Raw genomic sequence first — 20,215 nt, 5'->3', positions numbered from 1 at the left:
AGCTTTAAGTAAACTATATAATAAACGGATTTGGATCCTCTCATGTGTAAAAAAACTTGAGAGTGTCAAGTTTTACCATCTTACCATTAACTTTTGTGTAGATAATAAATGAAAAATAAAATAAAATTAAATTAATGGTGAGATGATGAAACTTGACACTCTCAAGTTTTTTTACACATGAGAGGATCCAAACCCATAATAAACTTATTTTTCTCAACTGAAAAAGAAGAACGCAGATGCGTAACTCAATACTACAATGCGCACTTGGATTTTATTTATGTGTTTAATGATAAAAGAATCACTTTTTGGTAATACATTTGAATGCCTTCATTGTTGACCATTAACACCTATTTTTGGTTTGACCGTAACATCTATTTGTTTATGGGTTTTACCAACATTATCTATCTGTCTTTTTCGAAAAGAGGGAGCGTGTTCTCATTTTAAGGTTGCAAAACATCATAAGTCATTAGCAAAAACTTATATAAAGGGAAGTACTAGCAACACTATCTTTACCACTCTTTTGAACGCTTTTAGGTTCCACTACTTTGGCAGTCTCAAGAATTCATGTATATTATTAAAAGCTTGATATAATCTCACTAACCATGTCCCCAAAAATTATGACATGATCTTCAGCAATTACAGAATCCTACCTAGCTCATATTAACACGGTCATATGGCCAAATTGTGATCCTTGAGAAAATCATGTAACAGGATTTTAAATATCCCAATCACAAATATACACTACACTAACCTAGAAATTGGCCTCACTTTTATGAATAATTCCTCTAACCAACTACCCTAGAAATTTATAAATCATAGCAAAGGAGATTGGTATGAGACCATTTGGTATGAAACTATTCTGATTGTTCAAATGGGACACGAATAAACACTTGCCCATGCAGGGTTACCACAGCTGATGTCTGATGAGGATCAATTCTTGAGGGCAAGCTCACAACCTGGACCAATAAAAATTCTAACATGTTAACAATACATGCTATCAGGTTGAAGGATGAAAGTAACCATAGCAGTTGTAGAAAAATGACAAAGCCAGATACATCTTGTTCAAGAAAAAGAAAATCTACCTTTTTGAAAGGTGTCACACCCCACGGATTATTGGGGTGCTCAGGCTCACCACTTATGACCAAGCGTCCTGCTGGGTCTGATTGAACTCGGACCTGGTTTTAGAAAGTATACACACTTTAGAAAATATACACATATGACTGTCCTCGACTCCGTTTAAGCATTGTAAATTATATTTTTAAATTCACCACGTAATGCGTCAAAAGCTAACAAACTTGAGCAAGGCAAAGTTGCAACCACATACAGACTATTAAAACATAACATAAATGCTAGAGAAGGAAAACGCTGAATCAGTCAATTAAACCACTTTACTGGAGAAATTAACTCTGAATCCCATATATCTGAATGAAACCCTCTAATCTAATGCAAATTGAATGAACTATCTTAAGAAGAAGTGGCACTAATGAAATAGCTAATTTAGGAGCGCAGCCCTCTTATTTGTTGGCCTGTGGTTCCAAATGGTTGATACCTTTGTTATAGAACATTATAAAGCAAAAACATTGTCATTTATGTGTAAATTTAAGCTTCTTATATAGACAAAAAGGGCAGCCACTACTTTACAAATTTACTATAGATTTATAAATGGCATAAAGTGATTCACACAAAATCAGGTAAACAACTTTCGTATTTTATGGATCAAGTTTATTATAGAATATTTTAGAAACAGGTGATCTAGTACTTGCATGCATTGAAACTCCCACTCCTTCTACCATGAATTTTGCACACCTCTCACCTCCCATATTGCAACTTCCCCTCAGAAGGGGGAATACTGAAAATGAAAGCTCAACTTTCATCATGACACAGATTTATACAGATTAAAGAAATATAAAACAATCAGAATATATAGTACCTCTTCCCGTAGAAGACCAGGAACTAAAGCATATATCTCAAAACAATCTTTCTGCACAGAAGATTTCATTGAAATTAGTAAATTACACATATAGCTTATAATATACTTGAACACAAGATAAAGAACTTACAGTTTTCTGTACATTTACTTTTACCCACTCCGCAGGAGGTCCAATATCAATGACAACTGTATCCAATCTAGCAGCCAGAAATATCAACACAGGTTAACTAGACACATATACAAGTAAGCAAGAACAGCACACAAGAGAGATAGAAAAATGAAGTAACTGGATCTTAACTGTGGCTTAGATGGTTTACTTCGTGCTGCTTTGACTGCATTATCCATATATGATGGTTTCTTACGTTTAAGTAAATCTGAGTCAAAAAAAGGGCCACAAGTTAATATTGGGAATCATTACACACCTAAAGTAAAGTTACAAATTATAGCACTAGGATGTAGGATCATACTTATGCTTTTAAGCTGCTTTTCACGCTTTTGCACAGGCACAGAATTCCTATCCTAAGAAAAACAAAAAGTATTAAACAATTACATGGATGCATAAAAACAGACGACAAAAAAGAATTCAGCAGAATATAAATCACAAATTCAGAATTCTACCAGACCTTAATAATGGGGTCACTAACTTCACCGTTGCCGAGGAGACGTTGTGAGTGCCAACCCTGCATTGCCCGTGCTGCAGCATCTCTCCGGGCTCTCCCTGATACTGAAGCCTGGATACACTTATCGTTTAACAATGACTGTAAGATAAAAATAAGTATGGTGCTGACTATTGATTTTAATAATGACAGAGACACAGTTTGATTCCTCTTGCAAACCCCAGCATAACTAAAGGATGAAATTTACTGGATGGCAAGACAAACTAGAAACTCATACCAATTTCAGATCTAGTTTCGAGCAACTCTCACATGAAATTCAACTCACAGTTAATGATACTTAAAATCCACAAGCCCTCAATATTACCAATGGGTAGGGGAAGTGGAATTGTTTTTATAAACACACATAAGACCTACAGATGAACAATTTTCTTGGTGAAAACATAATTTTATTATATCTTTATCACATTGTTAGGCAGGAGACTACTCTGCATTACTTTTAATGTCGTGAGAGCAACAACTGTTAAACAATACTACTACATGACTTCAAAACAATCTTCTATTGACATTAGAAGCGACATATGACAACAACTAAAATTATTAGCAATAAAACATATCAGGAACAGTTAACTGATAAATTGGTCATAATAATTACTCTATGTTAGAAATATATCATAAAACCATTTGTGTCTTCACCGAACAACTTAAGCTTTTGGGATAGTTGGTTCATGACATGGTATAAGAGTTCCATAACCAAATGGTCCCGGATTCCATCCTTGTTGGCCCCACTATTTCAATAAAAAAATATTTTATTTCAGCTCAAGGTATGTGGGTTTGTGCATTGTCTTCAAGCCTAAAGAGGCCTTGCGTGAGGAGACTTATTACAAATATAATATAATATAAAATCATTCATATCTCTCCACGCAACAAATCAAGCTTTTGGGATATAGTTGGTTCATGACATTCTTAACAAGAACAAATAATTTTGACTGAAAATCTATATGAGAACAGAAGGATTGCACCCTGTCAAAGTCTGTAGTATATACATGTTTGTCTTTCATTAATTAGGAAAAAAGTAACTCTTTCCAATTTTCCAAAAGTTCTCTCAATCTGATTTTGATCATAAGTAGTTTCAAATTCAAAATAAGCAAATTCAGGGAATCTGATGACAATGCTCCCTATATATAATTCTCATGCTATGGAAATCAAAGACAAATTACATACTACCTGATTTTCAATATTCATAGGCTCTGGTTGAGAAGCAATAGGCACATTCAGCTCACCACCTTTTATATTATGCCTTTCATAATCAAGAAGGGCCTGGAGTACCAGAAACAGCAATAATGAGGTAAGGTTAAAAAGACAGACTTCACAACTCCAAAGGTGCAATATCTGATACAGTTTTTCCAACTTTGCAAATAGGAAAAATACTAACAAAATAAATGTATTGAATGTGTTATGTGAAAATTTTGGTGCATGGCCACTGCATGAATGATACGAAATCTTCTCCAACAAGGTTGCTTGGATGTTCATCATCTTACCAGCCAGAAAAGTAAGGTAACACAAAAATTGTCCAAGAAATTCAGGTAAATGTATATCATCCACACCAAAGCCAATATTCATGTGCAAACAAAAGTTTGCTTATAAGCTTTAAAGGAACATCAAGCAAGCACAGATATAAACTACATTTGTAATTTGTAGAAGCATTTTTCTTAAGAAAAAGAGCCAAAATCTAAAGTACAACTTATAAATCTAGAATCACCTTCTCATAAAATCCCCGAAAAGTCCATGAAACTGTAGTGCATGTCCTGTATAAGTTGAAAATACAGGACAGTATTAATACAATATAAATAATCAATTTTATCCAAACAGCTCACAGTATCCAACAACGATCATAGTACCCAAAAAAAAAACCCAATCACCCCCCCCCCCCCAAAAAAAGGTACAAAAATGATATAGGGAATGATCTGGGTAAAAGGGTGAAGAAATCTTCAAAAACCACATGCAATCCAGATCTTAAATAATTAAAAAAAACTGCTTCAAAGCTATGCTAATGCGCTTTTCTCACAATATGGAAATCAATCAATCATGCATAATTCTATAGAAGCATCCATCACATTTTGTTTCCCATTTACGCTTAGAATTATGAACAACACTTCAATTGCTCTCAATACCCTTTACAATTCAGACTATCAATGCAGAGCGATATAACTTGGCAAATTGCACAGAACACACATAACAATTTTGACATCTAATAAAACTTAAGAGACAAAGTGCAAAGTGCACAAAAAGAGACTTCAACTTCAGAGCCATTATAACAAGATTGAGACATGAAAGTGAAAGTTGGTCCTTACTTTGGAGGTTTGAAAGACTCTCCCACTTGCCTCCATAACTTACATGAGGTTACCTATTCATCAATGTAAGAAAAATTAGGTGTATGTCCTGGAAAAAAAAAATTAAGACAGCTAGTCTGAAAATAGCAAACTGATGTATATTTGGGAATCCATGTTCAGAATGTCATCATCATGAGAAAACAGGATTACTGGGAATCTTAAATCTCTACAACTGTGGATGTTTCATGTGTATTTCCAATTATATTTATTTTGTACTACTAGGTAAGAATAGGTAATGATAGCATATACCAAATATCACTCTAGCCTATCCCGCTGTAAATCTGTATCTGAACGTGTGTACTAGCAATCATAAACGCCTAGGTAATGATAGCACATAATCTCAAATACTGATGTAAGAATAAGCATATACCAAATATCACTCTAGCCTATCCCGCTGTAAATGTGTATCTGAATGTGTGTATTATGCATGCATTTGTTCACTTCATTTTACTAGCACATTGTCTTACAACTGCTGACATCTTACAGTCTACAAAAGCGACCCATAAAAAAAATCAAACACCCGCTAACAACAACTAATATGAAGTGTGCTGGTGAGCTTAACCAGTGACCACTATTTGAAATTTTTATGTGGCCGATTGTTCCAAAATCGACCACATAAATTTGCATGTGATTCAGCAGAAAGAAATACAGAAAACAAAATGAATACCTTATCATAGCCACCCAATCTCGTTACAGATCTCCATAACCTTATATTCCACCAATTAAGCATTAGAACAGAGCGACCAAACTTTAGAATTTGGTGTATTTATGCCATATTTAAAGATGATGACAAGTTAAATGAATACACATAACTCACTTAAGGCAATTAAGTCCTTCTCCATAAAACTTGGGTGGTTTGAATTCCATGCTCCGCTCCCTAAAGAAGTTCTCGAGCTCTTTCATAAAAGCTGATTGGTCCTCTTCTGTTCCTGACTCATTACCATCATAAAAATGATCAGGATCCAAGAAAAACATGTTCTTTGAGTTTGAATTCCCATTATCAGAAGGTTCAGTAGCTTGCTTTTCATCAGCCTTCTCAACTTCTAATACATTCTTGAACTCAGATTTTGTATCCGCTGGCGCGGCGTGCAGCATAGTAGGATCATTATGACCTGAGGGCATGGGGTCAACATTATCACAAGTTTTACTATCTTCCGCTTTAAAAACTTCCGGCTTCACCTCCACCATCGTTTCAGCATCCATCATCGTGTCAGCATCACTAACACCATTTTGATGAATACTATCATCATTCTCAACACCCTTATTACTCTGAGGAATATCAGCATCCACTGTCGTTTCAGCATCCATTGCCGTGTCAGCATCACTAACACCATTTTGATGAACACTATCATCATTTTCAACACCCTTAGTAATCTGAGGAAATTCAGTATCCACTGTCATTTCAGCATCCATCGTCGTTTCAGCATCCACTGTCGTTTCAGCATCCATCGTCCTTTCAGCATCCACTGTCATTTCAGCATCCATTGTCGTTTCAGCACCCATCGTCGTTTCAGCATCCATCGTCGTGTCAGCATCACTAACACCACTTTGATGAACACTAACACCCTTAGTACTCTGAGGAAATTCCTCCGCTTCCGCCTTTGCATCAGAAGCAGCTTCACACTCAGTTGTATTGAAAACCTGAACATCGGCCTCTACGGGAACATTGTGAAGGGTATCCTGAACATATTCTTGTGGAATATCTTCTGAAACAGCTTCAAGTTTCACATGTGTATCCTCAGCAGGTGGCTCTGCTTTCCCACATTCAACATGATTTGACTCACTTTCAAGATGATTTGCCCCATTTTCAACATTATTTGAATCTTCCTCTACTGTAACAGCCTCAAGTTTTGCATTGCTATCCTCAGCAGGAGGCTCAGCCGTCTCATTTTCAACATGATTTGACTCACTTTCAAGATGATCTGTCCCATTTTCAACATTATTTGAATCTTCCTCTACTGTAACAGCTTCAAGTTTCACATTTGTATCCTCAGCAGCAGGAGGGTCCTCCTTCTCATGTTCAACATGATTTGTCCCATTTCCAACATTATCTGAATCTTCCTCTACCGTAACAGCCTCAAGTTTCGCATTGGTATCCTCAGCAGCAGGAGGATCTGTCTTCTCCTGTTCAAGTTGATTTGACTCACTTTCAAGATGATCAGTCCCATTTCCAACATTATCTGAACCTTTCACAGCCTCAAGTTTCGCATTTGTATCCTCAGCAGGAGGATCTTCCTTCTCATTTTCTACACGACTCGACTCACTTACAAGACGATCCATCCCATTTTCAACATTATTCGAAGCTTCCTCTACGGTAACAGGATCAGAGACAACTTCAACATGCACATCAACCAACTGCTGGTCTTCTTCCACAGCTGCCGGCACACCCTGGCCAGCTTCCTCGTTTTCCTTCGAATCACTCATTCGCAAATTTCAATCACGCATGAAAACACAACCTCCTACATCAACAAGAAACAGAAAATAAATTGCAATTCACCAAAAAACAAAACGATTTTCTAACCTAAATACTGAACCCTAGCCAACCTTCTACTACAGCAGAAAAAATCTATGAGCTAGAGAACTTCGCAAGGATCAAAACTTTGCGTTTCTTGGTGTAATTTGCAGAATTCGAAGTGGAAAAAACAAGAAAATTATAAATTGAAATGAAACAAAAAGGTTTGAAGAATCAACAGAATGCATACATTACCTGAACGTATTGAAATTGAAGAGTGAGGTTGCAGTTTGAGCAGAGAATTGGAAAACCCTAATTATTTTGCGATTTGCAGGAATTTTCAACGAAAGCAATTTTCAGGTTGAAGCGGTGGCAGATTCTGATGCGCGGTTGGTGCACGCGCCACGCCATGCACGATTGCACGAACATAAAGCTGCGGGTGCGGGTGGGGGTGGGGGTGGGGGCTCATACGACGTCGTTGCTTTGGGTCAACGATAGGGAAACAACGATAGGAAATTCATTCATAGCCCAAAGAGAAACAATACTACATAGCCCAAAGATAAGACACTAGAAGACAACCAGCCCGGCCCAACCCAGAGTGGATTGGTTAAATTTCAATTCGGAAAAAACTTGGGTCTATAACTCGACTCATTTAACATGCGAGTTAAGTGGGCCACCCGGCAGGTCAAGCATGTTGACCGATATTCGCGTGTTAGAATTTGTCTTAGATTTGCCACGTGGGTATTGATTGGTTAAGAAAATATTTTTAACATGTTTTATGATATCATAATGACTATTTCAAAATCAACCATAAATTTTTTAGGAAATTTTTTTCAACGATCATTTTAGATTCGCGTGTATTAGCTGGAGACAAAAAAAAAACACATTTAACTCTAGATAAAAATTAAAAAGTTAAAATAAAAGAGAAAAATATGTAATGCCATCTATGATGTATACGCAAATGTGTGTATATAGCATAAGTTTATATTTTGGAAATATGAATTATGAATAAAAATGTTAAAATTATAAATAATATACGTTTTAAAATGCTAAGTTTAAACATGAAAGTTGAAAATTAAAAATAAAAGTGATTGTTTTTTTTTTGGTGCATCGGAAGATCTAAAAGTGATCGTTTAAACCCTTAGATCAAAAGATTAATACTTAAAACCTCTCACACTTTGCGAGAGATTTCAATTCAACACACGCTGCGCTAATCAAAATATTTTGAGAGTAGTTTAATATAAAAGAGTTAATAGTTGGTTTTTTTAGATTTTTTTTTGAATATTTATAGCATAATTTCTATTTTACAGAAATAAAAGTTAAGTAAAACATGATAATGCTATATCATTAGAAATCAATAATGCACAAGAGTAATCTTTTTCAAAGACGATCATATATTAAATATGAGAATGTGACATTTCCAAATTGACTTCTCCTTTGATTTTATTTTGTTTCCAAACACCTAAAAATGGCTAAACACACATCACCATATAAAAAAAATATCAAAGACCTGTTTGTTAAGTTTTCCAAGGTGCTTCTTATTTAAAAAGTTTGAAAATTCATAATAATTATCCTTTTTTATTTTTTATTTTGAAAAATAAAAAACTAGCATATCTGAAGTCCCTCACAACTGTTAGTCATGAGATTAATCTATTCGAGTTTCAGACATCAATTAAATAAACAGGTCTTGGATAATGATCTTATCGATATTTTAATTTATAAAATTTAGTAGAATTTAAAAAAATAAAGAACATTTTAAAAGATCAACAATCTTCATTTTTTTTACCGTGAAAAAACAATCTTATTTTTTTCCCAGTCATTTTAGAAAACCCTAAAGGAGAAAAACTTTTAGATAAAATTTAAACTTATATATATATCCTCTTCCCCATGCCCTTCCTTTTTATCACATTCCAAGCAAATTGGAGTGTTCCTTTCCTATGCGCCACTCTCATAAGCGGAAAAAACAAAAGCATTTGTCTTCTTCTTGGCAACCAGCTATGAGCTATGAATTCCGTTTTAGCTTCATCCTCATGCATGATCATCATTGAATATTATGTCTTATCTACATTTATGTTACGTATATTAGTTTGCTACTTTATGATCCTCTATGTTAAAGAATTCATTTGACCTTGTTACGATGTTGCAATTTTATACATATCCATCCATTAATATTTAAAGCGTTTCACTTCACGAACAAGCATTTAAATCAATCGATTCGAGATTATATCAGCTTATGGTTTTAGATAATTCGAATTACTGTGTAAATGTATGTAGTTGTGTTAAATACTTAGTATGAAGAGTCTTACTGCTTATAGAGTTCACACTCAACTCCAACATATACACATGAGAGATCTACATCTACAACCATATAATTAAATGTCTAATAGTTGCCCTGTCATATCGCGATTCCTTAAGTATTAGCTAATCCTTCTTGACCACATGTTGTTTGTCGTAATTAACCAAAAGCACTAAAATTCCTCTTAGTCAAATGTTACACCATCATGCAATGTTCCTCTCATCAAAGCCAAAATTCCTCTACACTGTTCTAGTAGGCCACGAAGAAATCGTTCCTCGTGCCCAAGTGGAAGCTATGCAACCCCAAATTTTCAAATTTTAATTTCTACAGGATGCGATAATATTGCAATTTGCCCAGCTCAAATATGTTCCACTGATTCTAATATTCTGCTATGGCTGAAAATTTTCCACATTGCAATGAGTTTCTTCATTTGGATAAGGTATACGAATCCTCGCATAAAGTATATGAGGGAAAAAAAGCTAATGGTTAAACTTCTAAGCCCAATATTGTTTAGGTGACTGGAAAGTTCCACAATTAAATGGATATCATAATGTCAGGGAGGGACGATAAAAAACGAGTTTCATCTTGTTTAACATCGTTCTTCTTTATTTTACTAACTCATTATTCTTTTATGACCTTGAGCTTCTTTTTCTATGTTCTTATACCGACTTGAGCGTCAAAGTATATTTACGCATGCCTCCTTGCCATTTCACTTTGATGATTAACTCAGAGTCAAAGAAGGCAACAACACTCAGATCTTGTTAGCCAACAACCAAACAACCTTATTACCAATTGCCTTGAGTGATAAAAGAAAAAAAGTATAACATTGAGGTTAGCATCTTTGACAATATGGGCCCCCTTCAGTAGCTGACGCCTGTGTCTAACTCATCTCAAATCATTAGCATCATTGTTCATATATTAAATCGGATAGGAATGGTTGGATGAAGCAGCTCGTTCATATCCCATTGGCCAATGTATGTTTATGTGTGTTGGTCCGATATCATCACCATAGGTACTTTACTTTGATCTGTTCATGTAATTTTTTGTTTATGAAGGTCATGTTTATGTTCAAATGCATGAGTTATGATATGTAGTCTATGATTTTGGTTCTTCTTCAAGTCGACTTTCCATGAAACCAAGTCAATACTAGCATATTTTTCTTCTGAATCAATTCTGATACGCAGAAGCTGCTCATATAAGCTTCTCCCAGAATCAATTGTTGAAGCATTTTTGTGCATGTTTGAGTCATTCACATAGTAACAGAATGGGACTGAAGTTTGTTTTTTCAATAACTGTGATCTGTGGTTTATATATTTTATGATTTTCCATATGAACATTGTAGTGACAAAAGTGTCTTCTTTTGCAGGTCAGAGTAATTAGCATACAATTTTGGAAGAATTGTAATAATGGGGTTTCTGGATCTTTTTATGGTTGCCTCTTTCCCAGTGATCAAAATATTGATAATCACTGCAATTGGGTTGTGTCTTGCACTGGATAACATCAATTTACTTGGAAAAGATGCAAGGATACAAGTGAATCATGTAAGTAAATCCATGAATTCTCAAGAAAGTATCTTTTTTCCTCATTATGTTTCTGTTTATATAGATCTTAGTGACAACAGTGATTTATCTGTGACAGCTTGTACATTATGTGTTTAATCCTGCACTGGTGGGTGGCAATTTGGCTGAAACAATTACTTCTGAGAATGTAGCTGTGTTGTGAGTGATTGTTCATTTTATTCATATTTTCTATTATATATCAAAGTAGCATACCATAAACTGTTACTTTTGATTTGAGGATTTGCTTTCTACTTTAAATAATGGTTTGTCACATTTTTTACTATGATTTAGGTGGTTCATGCCAGTCAATATCCTTGCTACATTTGTGATAGGCTCAGCCTTAGGATGGCTTCTTGTCAAACTCACAAAGCCTCCCAAACACATTGAAGGTCTCATATTGGGTGTCTGTTCTGCAGGTAGATCTAAAAATTAAGTGTTCCGTTCCTCACTCATAAACCTCAGAATCAATTCTGATAATGTAAAATCAATTTTGGATGTCATTTTGGAGAATTGATTTCAGTCTCAGGATCAACTCTGCTAGAAGCTACAGAGCCTTGAACATAATCATTTGAGATTTTACAACCGGATCTCACAGCATTAACCACAAAAACCAGCTTTTTTTTCAAAAATAAATCCAAACATAAATCAGTTCACTTTCAACTCACAAATACTACAATAATTTTGACAAAATCAATTTTATCCAAAATCAATTGTGAAAACGCTGTTTCAAATGCATGTTTGGAATCACGGTGGACAATGTTGCAAACCCACACTCTAGGCCCAGATTTGGCAAAGTCTATGAGAGGAGGCCCAAGCAAGGGACAGCTGTACCTGAAGATCCACCTTCTAGAAGCTTGGATCCCAAGATAACCGACTAATGAGGTGGCAACACACACATGGGTGAGGGGGGGACCATAGGGTATCAACCTAGGGAATATATGTTGGTTTGGTGAGAGAGTGAGGTAGGCAGAAATTAGTCTGGACTGGGAGAGATTGAGCACTCTCGAATTGCTCAAGTTTATCTTGTTATTTTCTTCCTTGTATTTCCCTAAACACTGCTTCTGGGTTCATACCAGAGGATTCAGTGCCTTAATAGCATTCAATCTTCTTCTTTCCTATTACATTTTTCTGGTACCTAACATTGGTATCAGAGCTCCCGATCCAAAGGGAGCTTTGTATGGTACTCACCCGCAGCGCTATGGAGAATCGGGTTGACAACTTGGAGCGTTCCCTCACCGAGATGAAGGAAGTGGCTCACGAACAGTTTGAGGAGCTCCGACGACTCTTCCTGAGTCGTGACAACCGGCGAAGGGGTCGTTCCAACACCCCACGCCATCGAAGAACCTCACGCGATGCGAGCTCAGTCACCGCAAGGAGAAGCGATTTCGGGTCACAACCCGGGTCGCGCTCTTGGTCTCGAGCTGCGACGCACGATCGTGAGCAGCACGAACCCTATCATCACCGTCACCATCTGCGAGCAGTCACGGGAAGGCGAGTCGACATTCCGATGTTCAACGGAAGCGACGCGTATGGCTGGATAACGAAGGTCGAACGTTTTTTCAGGCTCAGTCGGGTCGAAGAAAGGGAGAAGATCGAGATGGTGATGATCGCCATGGAAGATCGTGCCCTCAGCTGGTTTCAGTGGTGGGAAGAGCAAGCTCAGGAGCGAGCTTGGGAACCGTTCAAACAAGCTCTGATCCGCCGTTTCCAACCGGATCTTGTCCAGAACCCGTTTGGACCTCTACTCAGTGCCAAACAGAAGGGTAGCGTCATGGAATATCGAGAAGCCTTCGAGCTCTTAGCTGCACCCATGAGAAACGCTGACAGGGAGGTGTTAAAAGGGGTATTCCTGAACGGTTTGCAGGAAGACATCAAGGCTGAAATGAAATTGTACCCAGCTGATGACCTCGCTGAGCTGATGGACAGAGCACTGCTGCTCGAGGAGAAAAACTCCGCTATGAGAGGAGGGAAACTGAGAGATGATGACAAACGTGGGTGGAAGGAGAAAGGAGGAACTGGGGGAAGGTATTTTCCCAGTACTGGAGACAACAAGGGGAGGTTTGCTAACTCTGCTGCGAATCACCAAAACAGAGGGGGAACTGGAACTGCTGAAAATGATGGGAAAAATCTTGTGAACAAAGGGGGAACAGGAAGCAATGAAGGAAAAATTCCTGAGAAGAAGTGGAATGGAGGGCAAAGGCTCTCTCAAACCGAGCTACAGGAAAGAAGTAGAAAGGGGTTATGCTTTAAGTGTGGGGAGAAGTGGGGAAGGGAGCACATATGTGCCATGAGGAATTATCAATTGATTCTGGTAGAGGGGGAAGAGGAAGAAGAGGAAGATGAGGTTTTCGAAGAGGCTGAGGATGGGGAATTCATTTTGGAAGGAAAGGTGCTGCAATTATCCATGAATAGCAAGGAAGGGTTAACCTCTAATAGATCTTTCAAGGTCAAAGGAAAGATTGGGAGCAGAGAAGTTCTGATATTGGTGGATTGTGGGGCAACCAGCAACTTCATTTCTCAAGAGCTGGTGGTGGAACTAGACATACCTGTGATTGCCACTTCAGAGTATATAGTGGAGGTGGGAAATGGGGCTAGGGAGAGAAATTCCGGAGTATGTAAGAACCTGAAGCTAGAGGTTCAGGGGATTCCCATTACTCAACATTTTTTCATCCTAGGCCTAGGGGGAACAGAAGTGGTGCTGGGAATGGATTGGCTTGCTAGTCTTGGCAACATTAGAGCAAATTTCCAAAAGCTGACCATTCAATGGGAGGTTCAAGGACAGAAAATGTTCTTACAAGGGGAACCATCCTGGTGTAAGATTGCTGCAGGATGGAAATCTATTAAAAAGACTATGGAGAAGGAGGGTGAAGCATATTACCTTTCTTATGAGGGGTTGACTGAGGATACAAGGATTGCAACTGAGATTTCAGAAGAGATAGAGGGAATCCTAGCAGAATTTCCTGAAGTTTTTCAAGAACCAAAGGGGCTACCTCCCAAGAGAGCAACAGATCATGCCATTTTGCTTCAAGAAGGAGCTTCCATACCCAACAGTAGGCCCTACAGGTATCCATTCTATCAGAAAAATGAGATTGAAAAATTAGTAAAAGACATGCTCAAGGCAGGGATCATTAGACCCAGTACAAGCCCTTTTAGCAGTCCTGCTATATTGGTGAAAAAGAAAGATGGAGGGTGGCGATTTTGTGTGGATTATAGAGCCCTCAACAAGCTTACAATCCCTGACAAATTCCCTATACCAATTATTGATGAACTGTTAGATGAAATAGGAGCAGCTGTGGTTTTTTCAAAACTTGATTTGAAATCTGGTTATCACCAGATTAGAATGAGAGAGGAAGACATTCCTAAGACTGCTTTCAGAACCCATGAGGGCCACTATGAATACCTAGTCCTACCATTTGGCCTATCCAATGCACCCTCAACCTTTCAAGCACTCATGAACCAAGTCTTGAAGCCCTATCTTAGAAAATTTGCACTTGTATTTTTTGATGATATCTTGATATACAGTGAGAGTGAGGAAAAGCATAGGGAACACTTGAGGAAAGTTTTGCAAGCTTTAGAGGATAACCACCTGGTGGCAAACCAAAAGAAATGTTCTTTTGGTCAACTGGAATTGGTGTATTTAGGGCATGTGATATCAGGACAAGGGGTAGCTGCTGACCCTAACAAAATCAAAGATATGTTGAACTGGCCCACTCCAAAAGATGTGAAAGGATTAAGAGGTTTCCTTGGGTTAACAGGGTATTATAGGAAATTTGTGAAGAATTATAGTAAACTGGCCCAACCTCTCAACCATTTACTCAAAAAGAACAACTTCAATTGGAGTGAAGAGGCAGCTCAGGCTTTTGAGAATCTGAAGGTGATCATGACAACTGTGCCAGTTTTGGCAGTGCCAAATTTTGCAAAAACCTTTGTTCTAGAGACTGATGCATCAGGAAAAGGGTTAGGGGCTGTACTAATGCAAGATGGGAAACCAGTGGCTTATATGAGTAAGACACTTTCAGAAAGAGCACAGGCCAAGTCTGTATATGAGAGAGAATTAATGGCAGTCGTGATTGCAGTTCAGAAATGGAGACACTATCTCCTAGGGCAGAAATTCATCATACATACAGATCAGAAGAGCCTAAGATTCTTAGCTGAACAGAGGTTGATGGGAGAGGAACAGCAGAAATGGGTATCCAAATTAATGGGATTTGATTTTGAAATCAAATACAAGCCAGGAATTGAGAATAAGGCAGCAGATGCATTATCCAGAAAAATGCAATTCTCAGCTATATCTTCAGTTCATTGTGCAGATTGGGAGGATTTAGAAACTGAGATTATGGCAGAGGAAAAATATAGGAAAATCATGCAAGAGCTGATCACTCAAGACACTTCTGTGGCAGGGTACCAATTGAGGAGAGGGAGATTACTCTATAAAGGGAGGATTGTCATTCCCAAAGGGTCTGGGAAAATTCTCACCATATTACAAGAGTTCCATGATTCTAAACAAGGGGGACATGCAGGCATTTTCAGAACCTATAAGAGGATTTCTGCTCTCTTTTTCTGGGAAGGGATGAAGCTGGATATTCAGAGTTATGTACAGAAATGTGAAGTATGTCAAAGGAACAAATATGAAGCACTCAGCCCAGCTGGCTTCCTACAGCCACTACCCATCCCTACTCAGGTATGGACTGACATTTCCATGGATTTCATTGGGGGGCTACCTAAAACCATGGGGAAAGACACAATACTGGTAGTAGTGGACAGATTCACCAAGTATGCTCACTTCTTTGCACTCTCACACCCTTATAATGCAAAAGAAGTTGCAGAACTCTTTATCAAGGAGGTAGTCAAACTACATGGATTTCCTACATCCATAGTCTCTGATAGAGACAGAGTTTTCCTAAGCACCTTCTGGACAGAACTATTCAAATTAGCAGGAACCAAATTGAAATTTAGTTCTGCATACCACCCACAAACAGATGGACAGACTGAGATTGTAAACAAATGTGTGGAGACCTATCTTAGGTGTGTGACTGGGACCAAACCCAAACAGTGGCCTAAGTGGTTGTGTTGGGCAGAATTTTGGTACAACACCAACTACCACTCTGCCATCAAAACCACACCCTTCAAAGCATTATATGGGAGGGAAGCACCTGTGATCATCAAGGGGACTGATTCTTTAACTTCAGTAGAGGAAGTTGAAAGGATGACTGCTGAGAGGAACTTACTTCTGAGAGAGCTCAAAGAAAATCTGGAAAAGGCCCAGAACAGAATGAAACAGCAGGCCAATAGACACAGGAGAGATGTGCAGTTTGAGATTGGGGACATGGTATATCTCAAGATACAGCCTTATAAGCTCAAAAGCCTGGCTAAAAGGAAAAATCAGAAGCTTAGTCCAAGGTACTATGGACCCTTTTTAGTGATAGACAAGATCAATCCTGTTGCTTACAAGTTGCAATTACCAGAGGGCAGTCTAATCCATCCAGTATTTCACATTTCCTTGCTCAAGAAGGCAATTAATGAGGGAACTCCTTGCCAACCATTACCCAGCTCATTAACAGAAGATTGGGAGCTCTTAGTAGAACCAGAAACTATTCTAGGAACAAGACAGAAGGAGAATGGGAGCATTGAAGTTTTGGTTAGATGGAAAGATCTTCCAACTTTTGAAGATTCCTGGGAAGACTACACTGCTCTGCTGGAACAATTCCCTAATCATCACCTTGAGGACAAGGTGATTCTTCAAGGGGGGAGAGATGTTGCAAACCCACACTCTAGGCCCAGATTTGGCAAAGTCTATGAGAGGAGGCCCAAGCAAGGGACAGCTGTACCTGAAGATCCACCTTCTAGAAGCTTGGATCCCAAGATAACCGACTAATGAGGTGGCAACACACACATGGGTGAGGGGGGACCATAGGGTATCAACCTAGGGAATATATGTTGGTTTGGAGAGAGAGTGAGGTAGGCAGAAATTAGTCTGGACTGGGAGAGATTGAGCACTCTCGAATTGCTCAAGTTTATCTTGTTATTTTCTTCCTTGTATTTCCCTAAACACTGCTTCTGGGTTCATACCAGAGGATTCAGTGCCTTAATAGCATTCAATCTTCTTCTTTCCTATTACATTTTTCTGGTACCTAACAGACAACCTCAAAATCTTGTGCACCATGATTTTGGCTCGTGTATCCAAACATGAACAATCTATGCATGAAGCTAGACTTGTAATCTCTGATGCTTTCAGTAAAAAAACCTGAATTTACATTCTTGATTGCATAACTTAGTTAACACTTCACAGGAAAATTTTGGTTGAGCTTATTTTTAGACTGATATTAACAGGAAATTTAGGAAACTTGCCTATAATCATTGTCCCGGCTATATGTAAAGACAAAGGTAGTCCTTTTGGAGACCCTGATGTGTGCTATCAATATGGAATGGCTTATGCTTCACTTTCTATGGCAGTACGTAAACTTCATTAGCTCCTTTCAGATGCTATTGTGTGTATGATTGGATACCAGTTGAATGAAATGTATAGACTTTCATCTCAATTTATATGTAAAGTCTCATTCACTTTTTATCTCTATTTGCACTGGTGCCAAACTAGTAACAGAACATAACTATAAAAGAAAAAGTGAAACTATTATTTGGATATTAATGTGAAACTGTCCAACTAAAAAGTGAAAAAGAACCATTTATTTGGATATAGTTGATTCTTTTTTGTTTTATGAACTGTTATTCCTTGTAAAAATGTAGATTGGAGCTGTTTTTATATGGACTTATGTCTACAACATAATGAGGGTTTCCTCAAGTAAAGTCCACAAAGAAGGTAATGGAAGTAGCGACTCTATCAGATTGATGGCTTCAGGGGATTTAATAGAATCACTTCCAGAGGACTGTTTAGAATCACTAAATTCAGGAAAAGACAATGCTGATGATGCATCATACACCTCGCTTCTTTCTTCAAATGAATCTGAGCAGAAAATGGAGGTTGCTACAAACAACCCCTTAAATAGATGTTTTACTACTAATCAAAGGGAACATAGACAATTGTCCAATGACTAGAAATGTAATTCCAAAAAGTTTTGGGGATTTCATTGCAGGTACCATTCTTTGATAAGATTAAGCACCAGTTGGGAATGATTTTAGGCAACTCCAATTTCAGAGCCATATTTTCACCAGCAACTATTGGAGCGGTATGATACCTTGTTTCCTTCCATAGAAATCAAGAGATCAAATTTGTCAGTCTATAAATTTGTGTTAGTGCAATATTGCCAGTCTTTTATGAATCACCAATTGAAAGATACGTTTTATTTTCATTGCAGATTGTTGGGTTTATTATTGGTGTAGTTCCCCAGCTACATAATTTCATGATTGGCTCCAATGCTCCACTTCATGTGCTTGAAGACTCTGCTACCATGCTGGGGTATGCATCCCAAAACTTCATTTTAAATCATTTTCTCTTTATTATATTTTTATTTTTTTTCAGAAATAAAATATTTCCTTACATTATTTTATTACATGCAGTGATGCAGCCATCCCAACTATAACCCTTATATTAGGTGCCAACCTCCTAAAAGGTAAACTAATATCACAGTTTCTTATATATTATGAGCAAGTTGCTTTTTATATTTGGTGGTTTATTTTCCTTCATGGATGAATGCATCAACCAGGCTTGAAGGGAGCAAGTACTCCATTTTGGACAATTATAGGAATTATAGCAATCAGATACATTTTGCTTCCAATTGTTGGTGTTCTAATTGTTAAAGGGGCAACAAGCTTGGGTTTGGTGCAACCAGATCCCTTATACCAGTTTATGCTTCTTCTTCAATATGCACTTCCTCCAGCTATGAATATAGGTACTACCAATTGCTCTAAATAATTGTTTCTTGATTGAGTGCATGTTTGGAAAACATGATTGATTCTAAAATCAAAATTAATTGTGAGAAAAAACTTATGGATGTTCGGATTGGTTATGAAGAAGTAGAAGTTTTTTTTGAAGCATGAAGAAGTACAAGTTGATCCAAACATGTTATATATAATTGATTCAAAGACTATTTGGCTTTGTCTGCAGGCACCATAGCCCAGTTGTTTGGAGCTGGTGAAAGTGAATGTTCTATTATCATGCTATGGACATATGCTTTGGCATCAATTGCAGTTACTCTTTGGTCAACTTATTTCATGTGGCTAGTGTCTTAAATTTTGTACTCCTTGTTATATATGGTTATTATTTTTTATTTCACTTCATATATATTTTTTACCTTAAGTTCTCTCCTTTCTATTGGAAACTACGTATATTGTCTAAAAATATTAAAAAATCTTAAAGGAAGAGTTGAAATTTGATGCGTTGACGGTATAAATATTTTATATAGTTAACCAAATAAATTTTAAAGATTTTACACATCAATCAATTAAATAAACAAATTATTTCTTTTTTCACTTTTCTGGAATCTGAATAGTTGACATTAATCTTCATATTGTGAGTTTATGTGCCATATTTTTAAAAGATATTTGCATCTTATAATTTTTTTTTGTCAAATCTATATGTTTATACCATAGTTTTGAGAACCGAACCCTATTGGCTGGTTCGATCGGTCGGATTAGGAACTATTCCTATGACTAGTCATGTACACTACAAAATGAAATTCATATAGAACCGGTCAAAACCATAAAAACAACGAAACAGTTTAGACCCATTAGCTTTTGCTCCATTTCCTTTTTAACTCATTAATCGTTTTCAAATCTCAAATTCATATGTCGTCTCTTCTTTTAAAAATCTTCACGTGAGTGATATAAATTGTTAATAGCTACACTCAAAGACATTCTCAATAGTGGTTTTTTATTTGAGTCGTTTAACGTCTTTTATGTGAACTCAAAATACCACATAGAATTTATCAATTCATTATTGGGGTATCCAGATCCTCCACTATATAATTAGCTAGCACCATCACCTTCAATGTTGGAGAGACAAAGAGCTCACAAA

General features: G+C 37.2%; 1 protein-coding gene across 5 annotated transcripts; it reads right to left on the bottom strand.

Moving 5' to 3' along the window:
- Positions 1–552: 552 nt before the first annotated feature.
- On the bottom strand, positions 553–7,828 carry LOC130740333 (AT-rich interactive domain-containing protein 5-like). Of its 5 annotated transcripts, none has more exons than XM_057592898.1 (13): positions 7,645–7,828; positions 5,755–7,396; positions 5,605–5,644; positions 4,899–4,951; positions 4,307–4,352; positions 3,769–3,864; positions 2,554–2,670; positions 2,398–2,449; positions 2,229–2,304; positions 2,061–2,127; positions 1,931–1,981; positions 1,083–1,175; positions 553–956 (listed from the first exon to the last, which is right to left on the bottom strand). In XM_057592898.1, the coding sequence occupies exons 2-13, from the start codon at positions 7,359–7,361 to the stop codon at positions 855–857; spliced, it is 2,400 nt and encodes a 799-aa protein (XP_057448881.1). In that variant the 5' UTR covers positions 7,362–7,396; positions 7,645–7,828; the 3' UTR covers positions 553–854. The 5 variants fall into 5 exon arrangements, with proteins under 5 accessions (XP_057448881.1, XP_057448883.1, XP_057448880.1 ...); XM_057592900.1 differs by having other exon boundaries at positions 2,554–2,661; XM_057592897.1 differs by having other exon boundaries at positions 2,554–2,688; positions 3,772–3,864.
- Positions 7,829–20,215: the final 12,387 nt, after the last annotated feature.

The sequence above is a fragment of the Lotus japonicus genome, chromosome 2, assembly GCF_012489685.1.
Source record: "Lotus japonicus ecotype B-129 chromosome 2, LjGifu_v1.2".
NCBI lineage: Eukaryota > Viridiplantae > Streptophyta > Magnoliopsida > Fabales > Fabaceae > Lotus > Lotus japonicus.
Note: the sequence above shows the minus strand (reverse complement) of the source record. Positions and strands in the feature narration are given on the sequence as shown.

Excerpts from the sequence above, each read along its gene's own strand:
- LOC130740333 (XM_057592897.1), bottom strand. The coding sequence starts at position 7,361 with ATGAGTGATTCGAAGGAAAACGAGGAAGCTGGCCAGGGTGTGCCGGCA. Across the intron at positions 2,128-2,228 it reads AGTAAACCATCTAAGCCACA|ATTGGATACAGTTGTCATTG; the intron begins GTTAAGATCCAG and ends TCTGGCTGCTAG. Across the intron at positions 957-1,082 it reads GTGTGACACCTTTCAAAAAG|GTTGTGAGCTTGCCCTCAAG; the intron begins GTAGATTTTCTT and ends TTATTGGTCCAG.